The sequence below is a fragment of the Echinops telfairi genome, unplaced genomic scaffold, assembly GCF_000313985.2.
Source record: "Echinops telfairi isolate 266 unplaced genomic scaffold, ASM31398v2 ScPeMD7_3533;HRSCAF=4204_1, whole genome shotgun sequence".
Lineage (NCBI taxonomy): Eukaryota > Metazoa > Chordata > Mammalia > Afrosoricida > Tenrecidae > Echinops > Echinops telfairi.
This window is the reverse complement of record NW_022107432.1, coordinates 9,785,295-9,811,802: the sequence shown is the minus strand read 5'-3', so window position 1 is coordinate 9,811,802 and position 26,508 is coordinate 9,785,295. Positions and strand designations below refer to the sequence as shown.

Below are 26,508 nucleotides of genomic sequence, written 5' to 3'. Positions count from 1 at the left end.
GCTGCCTGCTCAAGTTAGAGATGACCACAGTAATGCAGGTGGATTAAAGCTTTCCGGGCTTTCATTGGCTGATAGGGCACAACTGAAAAGGAGAAAATAAATCTGTCAATGTGCATTGATCATTGGGATATGGAATGTACAAAGTAGAAATCTGGGAAAATTGAAAGTCATCAAACATGAGATGGAAAGCATAAAGATCAAGACACTAAGCATTTGACCTCAAATGGACAGGTATTGTCCATTTTGAGTAGGCCAAATGATCAAGAATGATAAATCCAAGAATTGCATTCAGTTTCAAAAGAATTAGCTACTAAGAGTTTAATCTGTGCAAGTTAACAATTCATATATTGTGGTCCAAAGCTGACCTATACTCATATAATTTCTTTTTCTTGGCAGTGTTTTAAATTCTGTACTCTTGCCTAAACACTGTCAATGCATAGTGAATATGCATTTGGCTCCTAACCACAAAGTCAGCAGTTTGAAACCACCAGCAACATCTACAGGAGAAGCGTGGCTTTTCTACTCCTGTGAAGGGTTACAGGCTCAGGGACTCACCAGGGTTGTTCTACATAGTCCTATAAGGTCACTATGAGTCAGGTTATCATTGACTTGATGGCAGTGGACGTGATGCCCAAGGGTGATGACTGATAATTTTCTCTAACATAAAATGACAATGATGTCTGCAAAGTGAACCTGAGACATATATAAACCATAGATGCGAAAGTGGAATTGGGGCTGTCACTGAATTCTAGTGCCAATATAAGAATACTTTTTTTCGTATGACATGGCTCAACTTGATGTTCAACCTCATGAAGCTATTACTGAAGATATGAGTGCTATAGCAAAATGTGGGGAAGAAACTAGTTGCTGCCGGCTACCAGAAAGAATTGCAGCTGGGGTCTTAAAGGCTTGTTTGAAAACAAGCAGCTATCAAGTGAGGCATCAGCTAAGTCCACATGTAAGAAGCACATCAATCTTGGTAATCCAGACTATAAATAATATGATCTAATTCTAAAGGAAAGACAAGCATTGGAGCTAAAACTGTTAACAGCTGGTCTTCAAAAGGCTAGGGATGACAGTGGAAGCCCAAAATGCATCACAGAGTCCTCTAGAGCAGTGGTTCTCAACCTGTGTTGCGACCCCTTTGGGGGGATCAAACGACCCTTTCACAGATGTCACCCAAGTCATAACAGTAGCAAAATTCCAGCTATGAAGTAGAAACAAAAATAATTTTATGGTTGGGGGTCACCACAGCATGAGGAACTGTATTTAAGGGTCGCAGCATTAGGAAGGTTGAGAACCGCTGCTCTAGGGAATCTCTCTGATCATAGCTGAGGAATGTGGATAGCCCTGCGATCAGACAGAGAGCATTTGTGGTAGTCACATAATTTTATGTAAATTTGAAGATATATAAAAGTGCAGGGGTGGAGTTCAACCAGTCTATCAGTTCATAGCCTAATGGTTCCATCTTGTGGGAGTGGCCTTCTCAGCGGAGAGCTCTGGGGACCTCCCCTGCACTCTCAGCCTTCGCCGTTTTACTGGCTGACTCAGATTGCTGCCAAGGGCCCAGATGTTTCCACAGCTATTGGATCCACACAATTCTACACCCACCAGCCTGTGATCTTCCTGCATTCTGCACCATCACTTGTGACTGTGGGAGGCGGAAGACTTATGGACACGGAGACGTATGGACTTGAGCTGGACTAGGCTGGGATGTTTTCCTGATGTATAATTACTTCTTGCTATAAAGTTCTTCTGTACACATATGTGAGTGTCACTGGATTTGAGTCTCTAGTCAACCTGTTCTAACACAGCATTGTAGTTGATTGTGGCAGACATACTTAAGTCAAAGTGTATTATTTTATCATTTGTTTTCTCTTTTGACCCATTTTATAGCTGTTTCAGCTGGAAAAATAAGTGAAGGGGAAATTCATATGGATTACGCCCCTGGTGAATGGATTAAGAATGCGCATGGCCTTGCTAACATGCAGACTGTATTTCAAAGTGGATTATTGTAGATGCAGCTAGGTGAAAATATGGTACCCTATCATTTGATCTCATTTATTAGCCATTTAAATTTGTTCTAGTTTTCAATATTTTCTGATTTGTGCTTGACTGAAGTTTTCATCTGTTTTATTTTGTTGTTGTTAGGTTTTGTTTCTTTGCTTTTAATGGGGAATTTTGTTAGGTTTTGTTTCTTTGCTTTTAATGTGGTATTTTTTTGGGGGGTTGGTATATATGAAATCTAGGAGAAGTAAATCTATACAGTAACTGGATTAATAGTTCCTTGGGGGTATGGTAGGAGAGGCTGGGGGAAAATAGGGAGCTAATAATGATAAGTACAAGAATGAAGAAAGTGTTCTAAAACGGATTGTGGTGGTGATTGTACAACTCTTTTGGATGTGATTGAACTATTGAATTGTATGATATGTGAATTATATGCCAATAAAACTATTTTGGGAATAAAAAGAAATGCAATGCTGTGTGTAATAGGATAATACCAGGGAAGTCCTGTTAATATAACTATTATTCAAATTTACAAACCAACTGCCAAAGCTAGTGGTTTAGAAACCTGGAGAATTCTACCAACTGCTTCAGTCTGAAATTGATTGGCCATGCAATCAAGATGACTGGAAGTTATATTTTAAAAGTTGGGAAAACAGAAAACAGTAGTTGGAACATATGGTCTTGGTGAGAGAAGAGAAGCTGGAAATCGCATGACAGAATTTTGCAAAGCCAACACTTTCTATATGGAAAATATATTTTCAACACCATAAACAGTGACTATATATGGGGCTCTCCCGAGATGGAATACACAGGAATCAAATGAGCCACTGTTTTTTGGAAGGCATGACAGAGGAGCTGAATGTCATTGGCCAAAATAATGCCAGGGCCAATCATGACACAGACCATAAATTACTTATGAGTAATTTATGTAAGTTTGAGTTGAAGCTGAAGAAAACTAAAATAAATACATGAAATCTAAAATGTGACCTGGTGTAAATCCCACGGGAATTTAGAGAAGATCTGAGGGACAAATTTGATTCATTAAACACTCATGATAGAAGGCCTGAGAAGCTGTGAAAACACATCAAAAATCATACATGAAGGAAGAAAAATGTCATTTAGAAGACAAAAAAAAAAAAACGAAACGAAATGAAATGAAAAGAACAAAGTGGATGTCAGAAGAGACTCTGAAATGTGCCCTGGAACATAGAGTAGTAGCTATAGCTCAGGGAAGAATTGAAGAAGTAAAAGCAGAACACAGAGATCTTCAAAGGGGAACTTGAGAAGACAAAGTAAAATGTGACAGTGACTTGCACCAAGACTTGGTGTTATGAAGCCAACAAGGCAGAATAGGCCTTAATTTGCCATGTTGAAGGATTCTACAGGCAAAACAGTAAATGATTCAAGAAGTTTCCAAAGAGGACTGAAGAACTACTCAGGTGCTATGCTAAAGAAAACTTGAATGGTGAGCATTCAACCCTTTCAAGGGGGAGCATGTGCTCAAGAACCAATGGTACCGAAGGGAAAAAAACGTCCAAGCTGCTCTGAAAGTTAGCCAAGAAATAAGGCTCTTGAACTTGACAGAATACCAATTGAAATGTTCCAAAGGCCTGATGAAACTGTGGAATTTGGAATAAAACTACCTGGCCGACCAACTGGAATTGATCCATATTTGTATGCATTCAAATAAAGGAATGCAGAATTTATTGAACAACATCTTTAGTATTGCATGTAAATAAAAGTTTGCTGAAATAATTTCAGAAATGGTCGCAGCAGTACATCAACAGTGAGCTGCCAGAATTTCAAGCCAGGCTCAGAAGAGGACATGGGCTATCATCGCTGAGGTCCGACGGATCTTGGCTGAGAGAACCAGAGAGGTGTGTACTTGTGTCTGGGTGTGGATCAGAACAAACTATGAATAACATTGCGAAGAACGGGGAATGTAGAACATTGCATTGTGCTTACATAGAACTTGTCCGTAGAGAGCGAAGCAGTCCTTTGGACAGACTAAGGGGATGCAGCGTGATTTAAAACCAGGAAAGGTGTGTATCAACACACCTTAAAAATAAATCCTTCACAACTTGATCTTGAAGTCGGTTCGTGGTTCATTTGTGAGGATTTTGGTCTTCATCACATTGACCTCTGATCTTCCATTAGCATTTCAAGTCCTCCGCCCTGTCAACAAATGAGGTTGTGTCCTCTGGACATCACAGGTTGTTGACGAATCTTGCTGCAGTCCTAAAGCAAGATTCTTCACATGTTTGAGCTTCTCTAATTATTTGCTTAGCATTCTACCCAGAACCAAACCGTCTGTGACCAAGTCAATTCTGACTGAGGTGGTTCTGAGCCTAACACATCATGCACCAGGCCACCGGTGCCCCTTTCCTCAGCATGCAGATGGAATGAATACAGTGAAAAGATGCGATCCCTGATCCACACAGCCCTTTCAAACGCATTACATAACAGTGCTCTATAATATCCTATTGCATTTTTCTTAACATCCAAACGTGTGCTAATTCTAAGTAGTGAGAAGCAGTATACTTGTTTGTGTTTGCTGATTTCCTTTGTCTCTTGTTTCATATTTGCCCCATTTTTTAATAGACCTACATTTAGTTAAAATGTTTGTTGTTCATTTTTTGAGAGATGTTACTTATCACTGGTCTCTAAATGGCACAAAAGACAGGCAGTTGGAATCTACCAAGCATCAACGATGAAAAAAATCTTGAAATCTGTTTCCATACAGATTACAACACCACCACCCCCAATTCTATGGAGCAGTGCTATTCTGTAATACTGAGTCACTAGGAGTAGATAGTGATTCAATTGAAACAGGTTTGGTTTTATTATTTATCACCTGAGCAAATTATCTTTCTTCCATGTTTCTAAAGAGACCAATGTTCATTGGTGGCTATCAGGGAGAGGAGAAGGCCAGGGGCGTTCCCGGTGCAGACCCGAGAAGGGAAAAGCAGCCCCACACATGGGAGGAGAGAGGACAGGCCGAACAAAGTAAATGATGTCAAGAAGACCAGTGGTGTGCAAGAAAAAAAGGCGCTTGTACTAAGGAATTTGGCAATAACATAAAAATATGAGTGTATGGCCATTTATATACATGCATAGGCATACAGGTGTATGGGATTTTCAACTGTACACTTACATATGCACAAATAAAATGACCTACAAGTACCTGCAAGTGTGATACGTGTGTGCAAGCTTACAGACGCTGACAAGGAGTCTACCTACTACGGCTGATCCTTTTCACGAGGTTCACAATGGGTGGTGGGATGCAGAACAAAAATAAAATTCTTGGAAAGACCATGCTTACAAGACCAATGAAAACCAGAGGTCTCCCTGAGAACATTACCTTAAAATATTGCTTAAACTTTGAACTGAAGTTATCCTGAGATCACTTTTCAGTAAAATAAGAAGATAGCACACAACAGAAAAGATATTACCCATTACTATGGTATGCTATTGAAACAACAAATCCCTATGAGACCAAAAGGTTAAAATTTACCTTGAAGCAAAGAGAAGAGAAAGCAGGGAAGCCAAAGTGCTTGGAAACAGATCAACCAGCTAGAGAATGCTGGCCCACTATGAAAACTAGAACTCGTCTCATTCAACAAACTCCTTAGAACTTATCAAATGGGAACTTACTTTACTGGGTAAACTTTCACTTAAAGCACAATAAAATATTGTTAAATACTTACAAATATGCATATATATATTTCTATTCATATTTTTGTTCTTTAACAGGCAGGAGAATTGAATGTTATCATATGTTATCAATTTTGTATAATGATCATTGACATACCAAAGATAAGCAGTGAGCACAGTCTAAGCCAAGTTCAAGCAAGAAAAAGATTCGTAGAGAATTTAAAAGCAATAAAACCAACTGCAAGTCCATTCTGCTTTTTATTATCACCAGGTCCCAGAAATTCTAAACAATGTTGGTTATAAAATACTCTTTCTAAGGAGGGAAAACACTTACCAAAGCTTTAAAAATGGCTGTGGTTACTATTGTGTTTCAAATATATATATATATATTATATATATAGATCACTTTTCAGTAAAATATATATATATTATATATATATATATATATATAATAGATAAAATAAAAAATATATATGTAAAGCTTCATATAAGCACACTGATCTTATTTATACTTAAATAAGCAATAAATTTTAAAGAAGTTAATGTGGAGAACTCCCAGTTACACAGCATATCCCCAAACAAGTGGGTGAAGTAAGAATTCAAGTTCAGTTTTTTGTATGTGGGCTTTTTCCCTTGGAGTTGTTGTGCTACCATTGTTTATAGGGGAGCTACTGTTTAAACATAGTAATTGTAGTACCACATGGTGTGGGAGACACAATGCCACTCTAAGTGATCTAAAACAACCATGAGCCACTATGAACTTCAAAAGCTCTTATAAAATACAGAATCCATGTTGAATTTTCTGATGAAGTCAGATTAGCAGAAACTGTTTTAAATGTGGAAACTCTTGAAAGCCATCCAAAGAAATATCTGTATTTCTGGGAGAATGGAATTTTTATGAATTTCTAGCAAGTTTATCTGTATATTTGACTTTTCCTAAAAATTGTGGGCAAAATGGGCTTTTCAAATTAAAATGTATCAAACACCTTCATTGACTACATCAAAGAGGAAAACTGTATAATAAATCTGGCTACATTGCTGCTAAATAGAAGTAGGCGGAGATCCTTTTGAACAAAAATTGACAAATCTGTATAATCCTTGAAAGCAAAAATGGTAATGTTAATATTCATTATATATTGACCAATATGCTGATAATGATAAATAGTTCACATATTTTCTGCTATTGCAAAAATGTATTAAAGCTTCTCTCTCCCATAGGGTTGCTATGAGTTGGGATGGATTTAATGGCCTCTAAAAGGGACAGTTCACAGAATTACATTTATTAGGTAATATTATTTTGCTCCCTGTGTTTTCACAAATCAAACATGCACATGTCCACCAGGCAGAGGAAGGCACCCTCAGAATATCTGCTCCTGCTGGCACCTTCCCTGAGAGGCAGCAATCTTGACGCTTATGAACCCTACGGCCACTGCAGGCGGTCCTGCAGCAGCCATTGTGTTGGTAGGTGCTGCTAAGTCTGTGGGCAAAGTAGAACTCTTCTCTCAGCTTGAAAAGCTCAAAGCCAAGCCTCGTCTTACTCCCTTGAAGCCAGTGCTGGCTGTGGACCGTTGGCTTTGTGTGGAGCAGTCCAACCAGCACGCTTTCCATCTCAAACTAGGTCATTAGACATTGAATGTTGCCCTCTTTACACTGAATTTGGTCGCTGCTAAGAGTAGGTCGGAGAAGTTAGGTAAAGAGGAGAAGAGAAATGAAAATCCAGACATTTTGAAAAGCAACACATGAGATACTGAAGCATCATCTTCACTACATAACTATCTCTTAGCTTGGTTGCCAAAACAGAAATTGGTTCTCATGACTTTGGCTTAAAGTCAATAAGCTCATGATACCTGTTTGGGGTTCCCCTGCTTGGTATTGAGAGCTGAGGGAAGTGACATTAAATTATTTTTAGTTACTTAGCATTTTTGTCTTGAGAAATGTGGTCCCAGAAATATTTTCCCTTGGGAGAAAAATGAATTATCTGAAGGATTAGCCCTTTAATTTGTACTATATATGAAGAGCAGAAATAAAATATTTCAGGTTCGTAAGATATAGGAGTAATAAATGTGCTATGTGAAAGGAAACCATTTTATACTCATACAAGCAAGAAATGAGGATTACAGCTGCTACAGTGCAAGAGATGTGCATTACATGTGGCGTGTGTTCAGTGCTCTACAGAACACAGAGCAGGTTTCAACCCTCACTAGCAAGAGGGCCACGGCTCTCTGCCAGACTTTCTATCTGAAGCAGGAGTTTCCTAGCATATAGGTTGTAGAGGGGCTTGCAGTCCAAATTTGCATTTTAATGGGTTTCTCATGGGAGTCCCAGGCCAATCCTGAGACTGTTCAGAGAAGTTAGGGCAAAGTGCTCAGACTTAGCTGCAGGGAAGGCCTGCTTGTGTGGCCTCTATACAGGCCAGCAGACTGGAAGTCTTCCAGTATCCAAATGAACTCACTATTAGTGTATTCCATTCTCCAACCACTGCTTTTGAGGCCTGTTGCTGTTTGCAACACTGACATTTTGCTTCTTTCCTGTTTTGCTCACTGCTTGACTTCTGTTCATGCCAAGGCTGTTCACCAACAGTAAACCAGCACCGATCACCTTACGAATGTGGCATAAGGTCAGTACTCCTTCTGACTACCAAGTACTTCTGCCCCTCTGTCTTGTGAATATCTGCCTTCTTCAGAAGGCTCCAGCAGCACGGTTCTCTCAAGTGCTTCTAAGCGCGGAACTCCTGGAATCAGATTCTTGGTAAAGTCATTATTCGAAATGTTTATGTTCATTATTAATGAAGGGAAAATATTCCAAATCTAACACATACTACATTGTGGGAGGTGGGCGGGGGGTGGGGTGGACGGTGGAATGCAGAACTTTACAGAGCCCTCAAACAAGGTCCCCACAACAGACTTTCCAGGAGCATGTACAGAGGGAACACACAGCGTCGCGGGAAAGTGCATGGACTCTGAATGCAGTCCCTCCTCTTCCAAGATGCAGAGATTTGACAAATGGCTTAACTTCTCAAGGTCTCACTTTTCTCATCTATAAAAGATGGTCCCTTTTCAAGAATGAAGTGGCTTAAGATTTGAAATGCTATAAGCACACTCCCTTGCGCTGATAAACACTATCTACTTGTTAGCTTGTAGAATACAGCACATTTCCATCAGAGCAGAAATCAGGACTACAAGTCTTGTACTCATGCTACTTCCTTTGGCCATCTGGCACTTTGTTGATATGGATTGGTAGATGAACACAAATAGCCATCGTGGTGTGCCGATAGACTTAGGCCCACATTTTGCTGTGATTTTGCGATAACAGCGATCTATTATTAAAATAGTTGTAGACTACTAATCCATTTTTTTATCAACCATTAACTTGAATAGTAATTGTATAATAACCAATATCCTTTGAGTAGATTCAAAGCAATGCATCAAAGAGATATTTATACCAATTCTTGCAATTTACTTTTTCAAGTTATACCACTTGTGTCCACTGACTTCATCATAGACAAAATCCACATCATATTCAGTGGACACCATAGCAAAGTAAACACTGAAAACAGCCCTTTGGGCAAGGGAATGGAGGTAGAAAGCTTTCTCAGAGACAATTCAAGAGGTAAGGTAAGGTAAAGTTACAGGTTAGATTTGAACTCAAAAGAACTCCTTAGTTTGAAACTCAAGTCCACTTCTATCCTCATACCCTGAGTATGAGACAGATATGAAATGAGTAGTTAAGCCACATTTATGTTCTGGAATGGGTTGTAAAATCTCAGTGTAAACGGAATCCTTTTTTTTTAAAGATATTCCCTTTAAAATCCCTCCATATCCTACACAAGAGAGCTAAGGAAGGCAATGGTGAAGTGCTCAGCCTCAAACTGGTAGGTTGCTGGTTTAAATCCACCCAGAGGTGGCTTAATTGTAGCCAGGGAAAGCTCTATGAAATGTAGTTTTGATCTAAAGCACATAAGATCACCATGAATCAGAAGTGATTCGCCGGCAACTATTTTTTCATTTGTTTGTTCATTTTGTTTTAGAGCCATGCAAGCAGGTTTCTGACCAAGTCCCTACGCTGTGCTGCGTGTCTCAGTTTGTCTTTGCTTTGTGATTCTTTCCCCCCCCACCAGGACCACCATCTCACCCTTATTGTCTATTGCCTTCCCCGTCACTCAGGTTAACACAAATCCACCCCCTAGCCAGTAACTGCCTCATCCTTCCCTCTCACTAGAGCAACCATCAAAGAATCTTTCTTTTAATGCAGAAATCATAGTTGAACATTTTGTAAGAGTAGTCTCAGGCACTATTGTCCTTTTGTGATGGATTAATTACACTCAGCACCATGTCCTACATGTCCATGCTATGAGGTGTTTTGTAGATGCATGGTTGTTATTCTTTAACATTATATAATATCTCATTGTAGGGATTCTATACTTTACTTATACATTCTTCTACTGATGCACATTTAGGTAGTTATTAGTAGTGCCATTAGAAATAGTGCTACAATTATCATGAACTGCTACAAGGACAAATCTATCTGTCTTAGAAGCAGCATCGCCAGAGTGTTCCTTAAAGGCAAGGATGGCAAGACTTCATCTTACATACTTTGGGCATGTTGTCCGGACAGAGCAGTCCGTGGAGAAGAACATCGTATTTGATAATGTAGAGGGGCAGCGAAGAAGAGGAAGTCAACCGAGGATTGGCACCATGGCTGCAACAAGCAGCTCAAGCACAGGAACAATTGTGAGGTTGGCACAGAACCGGGCAGAGTTTTGTTCTGTTGTACATGAGGTCAGTATGGGTCAGAATTGATTCCATGGTACCTAACAACAACAGTTATGAACATGGGTGTGCGTACATTTATACATATCTCAGTTCTTATTTCTTGAGGATATATGAGGGGTTACCCCCCACCCCACCTCCCAAGAAAGGAAAAATACATACTTTCGTGGTATGCATTCTTCCCACTAGGTGAGTATTGAGCAACTCACTCTGAGTTAGTGCACCCAGTGGTGTCATCTGGGAGGATTCTCTCTGGTCACAGTGAATTTTTTCATAAATGCAGTTTCACTTGAACCTTGTTTTTTGTGATGGTCAATTTAAAAGAACAGTGTGCATTTGTGAAATTTTGTTTCCTGTTTAGTAAAAATGCCGCAGACTGGTTGTGATGTTGAACACAGCTTACAAGGACAGTGCTATGGCAAAAACTGAAGTGTACAAGTCGTTTTCTCATTTCAAAAAGGGTGAAATGTCGATTGATGACTGACCTCATTCTGGATGTCGATCAACTTCCCAAATGGACAAAAAGTTAGACAAAATCCAGGCACTTGTGTTTGAAGACCTATGATGGACCAGTGAAGAGATGGGGAATTATCTGGACTATCTTGGAGCTTGGTTCAGTGAATTTTAATTACAAAAAATGGCCTGATTTGTGTCAGACGGGAGACTGGTTTTGCCATCATGACAATGCATCTGCTCACATAGCCATCTGAGTGTGCCAGTGTTTGGGGAAAAAACAAAACAGCATGGTTTTCTTGCCCCACACACCTTACTCACCTGACCTCACTCAGTGCAACTTCTTTTTGTTGTTGCAAATGAAAAGTGACATGGAAGGACAGGGATTTGAAGATATATAAGAGGTGAAGTAAAAAAAATGAGGGAGGTGCTGTCAGCCATCCAAACAGGATGAGTTTGAAAAATGTTTCCAAGAATGCAATCACAGACTTGACAAATGTATTAAGGGTAACAGAGAATATTTTGAAGGTGATGAGGTTGTTTTGTAAAAAAAAAAGCAAAAAATTAAAAATTAATTCCATAGTTTTGAAAAAGATCTGGTTTTAGGAGCTACCCCATCATATATCATGCAGAGGGATTATTGAGTCATATAGTACTTTTATGTCGCACTCTTTCTGGAAGCACTGTACCATTTTCCATATCAGTTGCATGGTTTTATAGCCTCACTACTGGTGTATGAAGGGTCCAGTCTCTCCACATCCTCACCAGAATTTGGTTTTTTTTGTGTTTTTGCAACTTTGCTATTAAAACTGCAATGAGATAACACTGCTGGCTTGAATTGTACCTCCCAAAGGCTAATGATCAGGAGCATAATTTCTTATGTTTATTGACCCCTTGAAGGTTTTCTTTGGTGATGTGTATGCTCATGTCCTCTACCTATTTTGATTGGATTATTTGTGTTTTTCTTGCTGAGATTTAAAGTTATCTGTAAATTTTAGAGAGCAGTCTCTTGTCTGATATGTGGTTGCCAAAAAAATGCTTATTAGTCTGTGGGCTCTCTTTTTTACTCTTTTGGTAACATCTTCTGATGCACATAAACATCTAATTTTAAGGAGGTCCAAATCATCTAGTTTGTCTTCTGTTAATTTGTATGTTTTCAGTTATATTTGATAATATATTTATGTCATGTACTAGGAAAACTAATCTTCCAATTTTTTAATAAATTATCATTATAGTTCTAAATTTAAGTCTTTCAAATCATCTTGAATATTTATTATTTTTGGTTTTTGTATATGGTGTAAGATGTGGGTCCACTTTCATTTTTCTTCAAATGGCTGTCCAGTTTCCCCAGCCCCAACTCCAGCCCCATCTTATAGACAATCTCTTCCTACGCCATGTTGTCTTGTTGTTGTTGTTCTTTGCTTGTTTGTTTTTTTAACTAATAGGTCTCCCCAGGCTGAGTTTTCAAGCTTTAAAAAAAAAATCCAATGACTTTATGAGATTGCGGTTTCTAAATGCTTTCTCTAAACATCCAAAGCAAACCCACTGCCATTGAGCTGATTCTGACTCATAGCCAACCCTACACAGGGTTTCCAAGACTGTAAATCTTTAGGGAAGCAAACTTTCTCCCCAAACCAGTAAGTTTGAATCACTACCCTAATAGCAGAGAAATAACTGACTCACTCCCAGGGCTACTTTTGTTTAGACATAGGAGGTTAATTTTACCCTATTGTTTAAATAACAAAGGAACACATTCTTTAAGGTTAATTTAGTTGCTGAGTTTGGTTTTGCTTGTTTTTTAACTTGCTGGATTTTTGTGTGATTTCTTAAAAATACCTATCATTGAGCAGCATAATTCAGGCTTAGCAATCAGGGATTGGGTCAAACCCTGGACCATCTGGGTTTGTGACCTTGGAAGTAAAACAGGGCACCATCTTTTACACAGAATCTGGCCAAATAGTCAGTAATCAGCTTTTACTTGTATTTCTTAAATACTGAATGAATGGACTTTAAATCCCCAATGTGACAGTTGTGTAGAGTGGGATCCTATCCACTTCTTCCACATCCTTGAATACTGCATTATGTACAGTTATGTACATGATATCATTTAATGCATAGAGATGTCATAAAAACTAAAAAATATTATTGTTATTGTTATTATGGTTAAAAGTTGCATTGCCATTAAATTTTTCAACACTGAATTACCAAACTAAATAATAGTGACCAAGGGCATCCTCGGTGGTTCGACTACTGACTGTGCCATTTAGCAGCTTAATACCTTGAGTAAATTACCTAGCCTCTGATAAAGCTCAGTTTTTTCATCAATAAAATAGGAGCACAAAAATATTTTCACATAAAGTAGATGAGGATTACTTTGAATAATGCATACTATTGCTTAGGTTAGTTCTTGACACAGTTATTACATTATTTCTCTTTTTGTCTCACTATTTTTGCTGCTATTATAGTATAATTTCAGATTATGAACACCTGATCTGAAAATGATCAATGGTTTGCTTAATTATGATTAACAAAATTATTCCTCAAGCCAAATAACAATAGAGCGATGACTGCTTTTCACATAGTACTTTGGAAGAGAACACATTAAATGTTAATATGAATATGGCAATACATATATCAATATATGTAGTTGAAATCAATATTTTATTTTAAGAACTTAACTTACCACAAAGAAAAATCTAGCAAAGATCATTCCAATGACTTATCATGCAGTTTGTTACCAAATTATGAAAAACCAATAAACCCATGTTTTGTTATTCATCATATTATAAATATCAAAAGTCATTGTGAACTCCAGAATATATTTTTGTTAAGCAAAAGATTTCCACAGTTTGTGTACAATCTTTCATGTGGCTTTCAGTATTAAACCTATAAATAAATACTTCTTCCTGCTTCAAAACATCACAGGAAGCAAATCAACGAATATTCAGCCAAATTACCGCATCCAGAAAAGGAGCAACATGAAGTAAGGCTGTATGGTATTAGGTAAGAAAAATTACTAATAAAGATGCAAACAATACTGAGAATATCAAGAAAGTAAGTCAGCCCTAATTTGAGTGGCAGATGATACAAAAATATAGCTGAGCGAATGATTAGAGGAAAGGATTTTTTTGTTTATTTCAAAGACTTTTTTATTTTAAAAAGAGTGTTTATATTTTGAATAGGTAATACATTTATATGAATCAAAACCCCAAAGACACAAAGATCTATAGTGAAAATAAAGCTTCCTCAGAGTTTCAGAGCTATTCCCCTAGATTTAGATCTTGAATCAATTTTTTAAGTTAAAACTAAAAGAACCAAGGTGGCTTATGAAAACAAGCATTACAAAATTCTTCAAGATTTTTTTTCTTCTTCTTTCAAAGTGTCTTTTAAAGAGTGCCCATGTCTTCACCACCAAATGTTTTCTACTTGTGTATTATTACTTTGGCTTGCAATCACTTTCCCCTTCTCCGTAGCAAGTAAGGAAATGGAACAGGTAATGCTTGGAACTAAAAGAAAGCCAAGGCACAGTTCCAGGACTCCAACCAAAGGCAAAATGAAAACCGTCTTGCAGTAGCACTTCACAGGGAGAGGTGACTTCCAGCGCACAAAGGGAAGAATGGCAGTGGCTTGAGGTTCTGTCGTGGATTTTCTGTCAATCAAGCAACCCAAAGACAGGGTCAATGATTCAGGAGTACATACACTCCCGAACTGCAGCAAGATATTTATTTGACAGAGCCTGGTGAAGTAGATGTAGACCTGTAGAGAGTCGATTCTGGTAGCAAAAATAGTGATGGTGCTGACAAATAATATTAAAAGTATCATGGACTTCTAGAAGAACGAAGAAATCTGTCTGGGAAGAACTATAGCCAGGTTGCTTCTGGCAAGACTACACCTAGCCTTCTTTGGCCATGTCATCAGATGACACCAGTCACTGGAAAGGGACATCATGCTTAATGACGTAAAGGTCAGAGAAGAAGAAGCTCCTCAGCAAGGTGGATTGGCACAGTGGCTGCAGCAATGGGCTCAAACAGAGGCTCTTGTACGTAGGGTCACTGTGAGTTGGAACCAGCTGGAGAGTACTTAGCAACAACCTCAGCAATCAGAGTCAGCACCCGCAAACTGAACCAAATGCACCCCCATGGAGGCGATTCCAACTCATAGTGCTTGTTTCTAGAATTTTCAAGACTGCAAATCTTTATACTAGATAGCCTTATCTTGCTCCTTGAGAGCAGCTGGTGGGTTTAAATTGCCAACCTTGTCTTTACCAGTCCAATGCCGAAGCCATTGGCATTGATGGAGCACTTATCTCAAAATGGTTGAACAGCCTTATAACTTTACCTTCTTAAATCCAATCTACAGTTCTGTGTTAGAATTTCCAATTTAGTCCCCACCTCCAGCCAGTCCTGGGGCTTTGGGGCTCAGCTCAAGGGGAGTCTCTCTGGGACATGGGGGTAGAGTGAGTGGTGTGACCCTTTGCCTGGGCATGCCTACACAGTAGAGTATGCTGGGCCTCTCTAGGGTTTCCTGTATGGGCTCCAATAAATGTCTTCCATTTAGCTTTAAAAAATAAAATAATCTCCAATTTATAGATGAAATATATATAGTTCATAATATACATATGTTATGATATATATCATATATTATGATTATATGAAATATCAAAATAGTTCAGTAGAATGATGGGCTTATAGACGTGCAACTGTTACATGCAAAATGTGTTGTAAAAGTAGTCTGATTCCAAAGTCATTTCACTTAAAATTTTATCCACAAAAAACCAAACCCATTGTCACTGAGTCAATGCAAACTCATAACAATGGAGTAGCTGCTGGATTTGAATTGCCGACCTTTAGGTTCTTAATCAAACCTTACCAGGTCTCCTTACTTACACATTACTGGGGAAAATATGATCTTCTGCATTAAAAAGTAAAGATCTACAGTCCATTACACATAAAGCCTACCTACTTGGATAACCCACAGCTTGGCTACTTATGGAATTCGTCTTCAAACTTGTATTTGAATAATTTTCAGAAGGACTTACACAATGTCCTATTTGAACTCCTTTCCTCCACATCTCATAATTATTCATGTATAATCGGGTTTAACTCATCATCCTGAGGCACTTTGAAGGAGCCCAGGTTGTGGAGCGGTTATGTGTTGGGCTGAGATCCGCATGGTCGGCAGTTCAAAACTACCAGCAGCTCTGAGGGAGAAAGACTGGGTATTTTGCTCCCATGAACACGCTCAGAAACCTACAGGGGGTCAAGATGAGTGACCGTGGACTCAAGGAACGTCTTTGGAGGTGATCTGAAAGAAATATAGGTGACATTGGAAAGGAACCGTTCAACTGAATGCGTGCTGTGCTTCAAACACAAGATGGCGACTGTGGCCTCAGGGCTTAGGAGTTGGTTATTTATGAGAACCACATAGCAACCCATCCCTGCTCCTTCCCGAATGCCTGCCCCTCCCAGTCACAAAACCTCTGCCAGGGAAAGTAAAGATAACAAAGAAGGAGGGCAAAAAGCCCACCTTACCTCAAAGGACCATTATTTCTGCCTGCAACATTAACTGTGGAATGCAGACTACTACATGGGAAAAAGGCCCTGTGATTCCATTCAGTATTCAAAAAGCTTTCAGGGGCAGTCTTGGGACATTTCAGGAGGTGTGGCATAAGGTCGAGAATAGGCCTAACAATTTAGAAAAGATAATACTGATCATATTTGATAGAGTGTTGCTGGCCAAGATTGCAGATATTAATTATTGTACTTTCATGCTGTTTTGTTTTGCTTTCATTTTCAGTTGCAGTCTACCACTGTTTGTATTGTGGTCTGCAAGGGCCCCTCTGTGTACTTTGTGTTGTTCATGTGTATTTGTTGAATTTCAGTTTGGTCTAAAAGAGTTTTAATGTGCCAGACAAAATTAGAGAATCAGACACAATATAAGAATATTTTCAGCTTGTTTATCACTTCACCAATTCCTGACGCTATGACCCTGTCAACAAGAAATGTTGATTCTCTCTTTAGTTGTGCATTAAGTTCTCTAGGCCCAAAGTTAACAGATCTCAGGTAAATAAGGATACAGAGGGTGCCTAGCACATGCTTCCTGATGCCAGAGCACATAGTAAACTATGCAGGACTGTTTTAATGAGTGTGTGGCTGTGTCTTCCGACATTTAGAAGGATTGGCGCATGGTCTAATATTCTACTGCCACTCTCTTGACATTCTTAATCATAGTTGAATTAGGGGCCTCACGTTTTCATTTTGTACTGAATTAGATATGTGGGTCTACACACATGGTACAGATGTTGAACACAAATAAAACTCAAATGAGAAAACTAGTTAGTTGCAAATCATGACAGCCCCAAGTGTGCTCCATAGGATTTCAAATACCTGAAATTTTGGAGATCGATCACCTGCCATTGCTTCTCCAGTATCTCTGGGTGGACTTGGCCTTTCAATATTTGAGTTAGCAGCCAGCCTAGAGTGTGACCTGTTTGCACGTAGAGGCAACTCCCTAAAAACCAGAACCCTCATTTATAGAGGACACACCATGTTGCAAAAAAAGATTTTCTTCAAGCTTTATGCATACTAACTAATTCAGTCCCTTCAACATCCAATGAGGTAGGTGGTATTAGGATCTGCACATTTTTAGATGAAGAACAAAATATTTAGATAATGTATTTAACTTATCTGGGGCCACGCTGCTAGTAAATGTAGACTCTGAAATTCCAGTCCAGACACTTAATTTTCTCTTTAGTACTATCCTGGTTTTTTGTCTGTTTTTTTAGGTTGCAGGACACAAGTTACCATATGGCCAACAAGGCCCAGTGTGTCATAGGTAACATTTGCTGTCAGTCTTGTGTCTGGTTTTGTGCAGAGCTGTGCATGAATTTAGCATAGGTCATTTTACTATTGGTAGATGGCCATGAGTACCTCAGAATTCTTATGATCAACACTTATTTCTAATTGCTTAAAAATTGTCTTCTTTTATGGAAGCATAGGAGAGAAAGTAATTCACTTTCTCATTAAACCTTAAAGCACTTTGAGTCGTGAGATGCCATGAGCGGTGGCATTCTGGAAATGAATGTGCTCCCTGCACTGGCAGGCTAACCCAAGTGGCAGAGGACCCCCACCACCACCACCAACCAGGGCTCCGATGAAAGCCTATACTCAACAAATTACATCGAACCTTCCATATAATGATGTTGCAAGAATACCAGAAGGGATTTCTAAATATTAGTAAATCTCTTCTTTATTTTTACACATTTCATAGTGTTGAATAAAATCTAAACGAGAGTTAACATCTGTTAGCCCTAACCCTTTTTACACTCTTTTCTCTGCTTCTAACAACTTCAACAAAGCTGTTTAGCAAGAACAGTAAAAATTGCAAATATTTACTTTTGCGAAGTCATTCAACAAAAGCTATGCCTGAGCGACAACTTTATTTGGTGCATATATCCCTGAAGCACAGAGAGACCTGGCGGCCTCCTAGTGGAACTGCTAACCACAGGGCAAGTGATTTGCAACCTCCTTGGCAGGAGAATCGCAATGAGGCTCTCCACCCCCGTGAGCAGTTACCTTCTCAGAAACCCACAGGGGCAGTTCTACCTTGGTCTACAGGGTCACTGCAGGTGGGAATTAACTCAATGGCAGTGAATTTTGCTATGTGTATATATGTATACATACATATATATGCAAACACACATATGCCATTATACTAATGGAAAATCCAAGGCTTCATGGATTATTAAAAGAAAACTTAAAGAACATATCATTTTGTAGACAGGCACCTCATTTTCCTGGAAATCATAAAATCGCACATACCTTACTTACGTTTTTATAACTATCAATCTATTAAAATTATTCAAGGATTTGGTTACTACGTTTTATTCACAGAATTTCAAGGAGGATAACACAATCTGCTTACTTAGGAAGTTTTGCTGTTGTTTTGTTATTGTTGCTGTTGTTTTCTTTTCTCAAAAAACATTAAAGATATCTCTTACTAAGCGACAGATGATACTTTTTCTCATTTTATGCATTGAACACTTTAAGAGCTTTGGCATCTACATTTCGAGTTAAAAATTTGTCCACAGTCATTTGGACAATACTCAGACAAATCAGGCGCCGCTCCTTAGATACATGGATTCTCTTAAACCTCTGAAGAGGGCAGGTGACTATTGCAACCACTATTTTTTATCTCACTGCAGTGGCTGTGTCAACTGGCTCTTAAACATCCTAATCTGACATCAAAATCACACCCAATCACTCTTTCCCCCAAATAAATGATCTGGTTGTCAGGCCCATGGCTGTGTTTTAAAGACTATCTCAGCCACGAGTATTCTTTTCAGAGACGAGCAAATGGGGAAACCCCACAGTACAAGCAATAAAATATGAATTTAAGGTGCAAAGAAGCACTCATAAATATGACTGAGAACAAGGGGAGGCATTGTTCCGCTTCAACCCTTTCAGTGGCTCGTCTGATCTCAAGCCCTTTCTGTGCGTCAGGGCAGCCTCTTCCTTCAACCTGTGGTTTTCAAACACTGAGCGTCTACATTATTTATGACTGTGCACGTGAGCAGCCCGTGTGTATGCGCCTTGTACTCACGCTGAGCTCTCGCTCCCACCCCATTTCCCTACTTCGGTGCTTCAGCGGGTGAGGATGGAAGGGTTTCTTCCCTGGAGCTGATGTGGTCGGGTTGCTGCACTAGCTGCTGTGTCAGTAAGAGGTAGACTGAGGATTTCCCAACACACCCTCCACCTGCACAACTCAAAGGCCAGCCCTTCAGGACCTAGTCATTTCTTTTGGTTGGTCAGATGCCTTTTTAAAACCAACTTTTCTTTCTGGCTCTTACTCGCTCTCATTGTTCTATGCCTCCAACTATTACTTTTGATCTCTTTCTCCTCAATCATCAACCTTCTCGATGTAAAAAAAGAAATAAACCATCCTTCCCGAGCATGACATGGAATTAAATAAAGATAACTTGAGCAACAACATACTGCATGCTTGGCTAGTGTTACTTCTTTCTTTGAAAACATTTTTTTTGTTTTTTGTTTCTTTTCCTTTTACTCTCCTATCAATTTCCCCGTTGAAATTGTAATGATTGTGCAAGTGTGTGAAGGCACCAACAATTACTTTCTGTGAACGGGCTCCTCAGCGAGAGGTGAGGGGCAGAGGAGAAGGGAGGTGGGAACAATGACTGTGGCAGGCAGTGGGCAGAGCCCTTCGGATGCCCCGCGGAGCTGTTCGCAGAGTGGGTGGAGGCTGCAATTGGCACATCGTAACCTTTTCCTTCTCAACCAGAGAGAAACCAGGAGACTGTACCTAAATGATCAAACTGGAACGAATTGATTTTCAGCTAATCCAAGCCTCTAGCAATGAAGAAACTGCGACCAAAGGCAGACCCCAGAGAGGGTGGGAGCAGGAAGAACAGGAGTGCCAAGTGGACCTGGGGCTAGGGAGATCCTGGTGTGGGGGAGAAAAGGCTGAGGAATGTTGGGGGTGGGGGTGGGGGGGTGGCTGACATTATAGCAAAGTAGAAGAATGGAAGGGAAGAAGTGGACATAGTGGGAGAGGTATTCCAAATTCTTCTGGCCTCTGGGATCAAAATCTTACTCCTAGCTGTGCCAGCTTCCTATCAAAGCTTGGAACTGTGGGCTGATGGCTCAAACTTTTATCATCTTTGAATTTAACTGTGATTACAACTCTCTCTGGGACCCATAGCAATTGTGGCAATCAGATCACCTTAAAATAGAGCAAGGAAACCGTAGCCATTTTTATGAATGTAAAGGTTTCCTGAAAGAAGAAAGAATAAGGTCTGTGTGTCCAAAGACCTCTTTTCCCTTCATGAGAGACAAGTTTGAAAGAATAGCATCACTTCATTTGTTTAATGCATTATTAACCTTTGTTATTCAAGTCATGATTCATGAAAACATAGGTACAATAATGATTGTGGAGCATCATTTCTCTTATCCCATAATCGACCTGGCAAAAAAAAATTCCTGCGTGTGTTTATGAGTATGTTTACATTACACAAGTGTTAGTAACTCTGTTAGAGAGACTACATTGATAGGTATGTGGGGGTAGATCTCTATATAAATTCCTCTCAACTGGGCACTTAAATACGCCAAGAACAACAATAAATATCAATGATGTCTTTCAAATCTGTCATATGAGAAACTAAGCAGTTCTCACACACACACCCGCCCGCCCAGGAGTGTTTAATAATTTGGTGAAGTGGGGTGAAGGATTCTAATTTATAATTCTATAATTAACTTACTTAAAAATTTTGAAGGTATGTTTTTCTATTTCACATCTCGTAAGCCAAATACATTGCTATAAGATATAAAAACTTTATCGGTACATTTGTAAGTTTGCATGCTTGACATTTAATTTGTGTGTTCTTGAAAAAATAATTAGACATCAAATCAATTAAGTCAAAACCCATTGAAACAAAAATTCTTCTTGTGGGAAAGTCAAATATATACTAAATCATAAAGAGGGCTTCCTAGGTGTTTTTATTGCTTTATTGTAATTTCTTCTAAAATGTCTCTAGTGTTGTCTCATTTTAATTATTCTATGACCAAGTGAAAATTGACTTCTAACAAAAATATCTTAGGAATGCTCTAAATGTTTACATCAACTAAAGCTATGCTTAAATATTACAAGGAAATTCTCTAGTCATTCCTTTTGTTACATGGGTGTTTGATGCATAAAATAGCCCTTAAGTATTTGAAACAGAGAAAAGGGAGAAAATTACCAGAACGATATTTTTATCACTAGGAAAAATTACACTGATAGTCAACTGCCATAGGCACCAAACAGAGAAGCCAACCTGTAAAAACCAGCTACTTGGAGACTGACAAAAGGTGGTTGAAGAACAATGAATTCAATAGAATGGAAAGATTGTCTTTACACAATTAATAATTAACTTTGTTTCTTTAAAGTGAGTAAAGCACGAAAGTATTTTCAAACTCAAAATAATGTGTTTAGCTCCACACCGCGGTGTTTACCTTGGCCTTAATGTAATTTATTTAAATTTTTCTTTTTATGTTAGTAACTTTCATCTATTTTTCTCTTCTGAACACAAATCTAGTCTCATCTAAAGTTTAGAGAATAAACACTTTGGTAATATGATTCTATACAGCTTGAACTGAGCTTGCTGGTTCAGTAGGAGCAATACTCCGGTGGGGGGGTGGGGGTGGGGGTGGGGGTGGGGGGGATTGAATGAAAAGACTGCAGAGCCTACGATTTGACTTGAAGATATCAACAACACTTAGCACTTAAACAGAATGATGGTATTAGAACTCCTTTACATAATTCATTTTATTATAGCAAATGTCAACACATTCTTTTCACATATTTAAATAACCAGGTGACTTCCTCAATACAAATCCCTTGTCTCTTGCTAATTTGAATCATTTGCACTTAGCCCCCACTACATATATATCCTCTATGTCACTAAACAAAAAAGGTAAACCCTCTTGGGTCTTATTAGAGTATGAAACAAGGTGCAGGTAATAATTATTAATGAATGTTACATTAAAAAGCACTGAAATGTTTAGTGTCATTAATAATGATATTACACTTGGAACTGTTGTGTTTGCACTTTGACCTATTTAGTTATGGAAGAAATACAAGAAGCATTTTTTAAGTGGCAATTTGCTCAGTGATTTGGGTATATTAGAAGGCATAGTCTAAGGATAATAAATATGTGGTTCAATGTTCCTCGGACACGAGTAAGAGAAAATGGTATCATAATCAATTTTTCAGCATGATGTGAGTCATTTATTTAGTAAATATTAAATAAAGAGGAAAATATGTTTTGTTATTGAAGATAAATCATTACTGAGCATTACAATCATGGTAAAATCAATTTTTCTGAAGCTTATATCCAATACTGTTTCACTAGAGTAAATTGAGTATATACTCAATACATATTTAATAGATTTCTGTGTTAATATAATGTATAGAATGTGAACAAAAATGATCAAAAATTAATTTATCTAAATATATAAGTATTCCTTAATGAGAAAAATGAGTTTTATACATTCTTGAACAACACTATTCATTACTGTTTTCTATTTTCCTCCACTATGTAAGTTGTAAAAATAATGGCAAACAGATTCAAAATTATACTTATTTCTTTTCTGAGAAGTTATAATACACTCTTCTGGTCAATGATCAAAGTTTTTGATTAAAATAAACTGTGGCTGAACTAATGCTTTTTTGTTTATTTGTTTTAAAGTACGTGACAAAACACATTTTTGCATGTGTCAGAGTTTAGATAATCTGGACTGATATTTCTTCCTCCAGTGATTTGTTAGATGAATATGTGAATTATGCTAGAAGGAAATTTTCCTGTTAAACTCTTAAAATTATCTAATAATGCTTTAGACTCCTACAAAGTAAAGTGCCATGAGTCACATTACATACCACTTATACTAGGGGAAAGCATTCAAACTAATTTTGAATTAAACTAATATTTTAAAGGTTAAAAAGTTCCAAAGGCAATCAGTTAATTATATGTAGAAGAGAAGATCTGGAGAACACCTGAGTAGTACGACCAATGATGACTTAGTAAAACCTAAGAATGAGAGCTTTGTCTCTACATAACATGAAACATATGATTTATTAATCACCTTATCCTTCACACGAGAATTGCTAAGAGCAAATAAGCAGCACATAATAAGCAACATGTATTATAAAAGCATCCATATGTTATTAGGGTTTGTGGTTATCTGATTTTTCAAAGACTATTTCATTGGAGATATTATATGAGGAAGTGTTTAATTAAGTGTATAGTAAAAGATTTCAATTTCAAGTTGAAGCAGATTGAGTATTTGAAACAAAGTTTTACACGTTCGTAGGTTCAAAATCTTTCACTTTTTCCAGTCAGTAAAATTTGGTGATGGGATGTTTACTTTCAAAAGTCAAGCATCTTATGTTAATTTTCTTTAACTATGCCTGAAGACAGTAAATTTTCACCTGCAGTTTTTATTGAAACAGTTTTTCATTGAAAATGACTACCTTTATAAAATGCTTTGACTTATTAAGCTCTTTAATATTATTACAAGAGGGAATACTGATCACTAGAATGACATAAATGTGGTTTATCATTTCAAGTTTGTTTGTAGAGATTGGGAATATTTTAAAATTATCATGAACATTCCAAGACCGAATAAAAACAACTTTACAAAAGAGTGTCTGAAAATATGGGTAACGTAGAAATGTCCAATTATTTTTATTATAAATTGCATTTTCTTTTGTTTGTGTAAAGACCAGCATGTCACGTTTTATATTTCTCGTGCTTGTCAGAGTTTTGAATAGGTGTGCCACATGTTACACATTACAGTTAAGAAATATTAGATTGAAACTTTATTTCTAAATTTTAATAGAATTTCAGAATCTCTTCCTGAATTCTTTGATAGTAATCATTTACAGTATTACTTGAGCAAAATTAATTTTATGTCAATATTTTCACAGTAGTTGCCGTCCCTAAATGAGTTTTAAATGTTCCCCCTACGTAGTGTAAATATACACGTGCATGTTCTTCAAATTACGAACAACAACAGAAAAGGTTCGAAATGCCACTTTGCCTTTCCCATCTCTAAATGGTTGTGACTGTTTTTTCATTCTCATCTTTCATTTCTTCCTCCATAGCGGAGCTAGTCTCATTTTCAGACTCCAGCCTGTTTATTTTTATATTTAAGCAAGATTGAAAGTTTAACAAGATCTAAAAGAACTCAAATGCATTCAAACCATAGTGTTTAAGTTTAGATTTCCATATTAAAATATATATATGCATGTGATTTTATCGCCTAAGGCAAGATCTTACATTACATCCATGAAAGAAAGGAAACAGAAGCTAGAGAGGAGAGTTATAGAAAATGACTTTCTATAAACATGACCACCTACCAAGCAGCTACTTCACCGTTAGGAAAACGTCCCCTTTGCAACAGCATAGAAATGAACAAATAAATGCAAACATACCTAAGTTGACAAAGCTCATGACCATGTCAGCATCGTTCAGAAAGTTGGTATCATGCAGGCTGGCTAGAGGAGGGCTCTGGGTGGTCAAGGGAGTCGTGCGCGATAACTGTATGCGACGAGGATACCCATTGGGAGAGGCTGGGTACCCTTTTCTTGCCCCCCTGGTGTCTCCTTCCAGGGATGCCCTCACGGAATACTCCGTGTCCTCGGGGTTTTCTTCGTTGGCCATGGCATTGTACAGGTCCAGCATGAAGAGCGGCGCAGAGGACGCTTGCTTCCCAGGTGAGAAAGGTCTGGGTCTGTGCGGCAAGCCCAGAATAGAGAGAATTTCCCTCTGTATTTCCCGTCTTTCATGGTTTCGTAGTCTTCTATAAATAAAACTGGAGTGAACATGATTGTCTCCCAAACCTCCTTTGGCATAACCCACTAGCACCCAGCAGCCCCAGAGGAAACCCACAAGACCCCTAAGTAAAAATACAGTCAGATGCATGTTTGTCCAAAAAGGAAACGTTGATAAATGTAGTCCTTCTTTCCCCCAAAGAAAACTCTAAGTTCCCGGGTGGTGCACCGTTCCAGTAGCTGAAAAACACGAAAAACAAATTTACCTATTCTTCATGACAGTGACATTTCTGAGCACAGCATCCTCAGTGGTTTTTCCTGGTCTATTTTAAATATTGTGGAATGTGTCAAGTGGAGTTACTTCTAGGAAAGCTGAAACTCGGATTTCCAATTATCCACAGTTGTTAAGAGTTTTTGCTGCATAGATGTAGCAGAAGACGGCTAATATTATTTGATCAGATGACCTATGCATTCCTATGTGAATTGGTGGCAATCAGGCCTTTGGGATCTGAATGAACCAAAGTTGATCTTCTGATAAACTGTAGTTCCCAACGTTGTCTTCACTTGCTCTTGGGTTCTTCTCAAGCATTAAGCTCTTTCCAAGACAAATCCTGATTTCTGAATCACAGATCTATGCTGATCTGCACCTTGGTGTTGGAATCGATATCTGTCCGGCAGCTTGGTGATAACTTTAACATCGTTTGTGTCCTCTTAGTGTAAAATAAGACTCAAGGTTGTACTATTCAAGTAAACGTGTTTGCCTGAATTTACTTGAAAACCTTCCTGTAAATCCATTCAATCCCTTTCTCCTTCTTACTGTTAATTCCACCTCCAGCAGGCACAAGTATACCAGCCCTCTCCAAGAGAGATCTAAAGAGTAATGTAAGCACAACCCTGCTGGGAAAGAAGAGGCTTCTCATTGTAATTTGAAACTGGTAAAGCAAGAAGAACTTAACCCTTTTGCTACCAGAAAAGCCTCCATTTTTACAATTTCACAGTCACACATCTAATGTAGCACAATGATGCGTGGGGTATGTAAATTTTAGCGGGGGGGGGGGGTTTCAAATGGCCCACTGAAAATTTTGCCACCCATTGACGATAGCATTTTTTAATGGCGCATATTTAATATACTTCTATGGTAGGTCTCACGTTGAGAATGTTAACAGGATGCATCTCAGTTCTGTATCTGAGGCTATTTCTAGTATTTAATAAGTCATTAGCGTTTACTTCCTAAAAGGAGGGGCTGTGAAATGAGGTGAAATTGTTGTTTCTTTGTAACAGCCTGATCATTTTAGAATAC

General features: G+C 38.3%; 1 protein-coding gene across 1 annotated transcript in view; it reads right to left on the bottom strand.

Moving 5' to 3' along the window:
• BMP5 (bone morphogenetic protein 5) overlaps positions 1–26,042 on the bottom strand; it is a 127,782-nt gene extending 101,740 nt beyond the window's left edge. The window contains exon 1 of the mRNA XM_004696342.2: positions 24,870–26,042. Coding sequence (XP_004696399.1) covers positions 24,870–25,359 — 490 coding nt within the window. The 5' untranslated portion in view covers positions 25,360–26,042. The remainder of the gene's footprint in view (positions 1–24,869) is intronic.
• Positions 26,043–26,508: the final 466 nt, after the last annotated feature.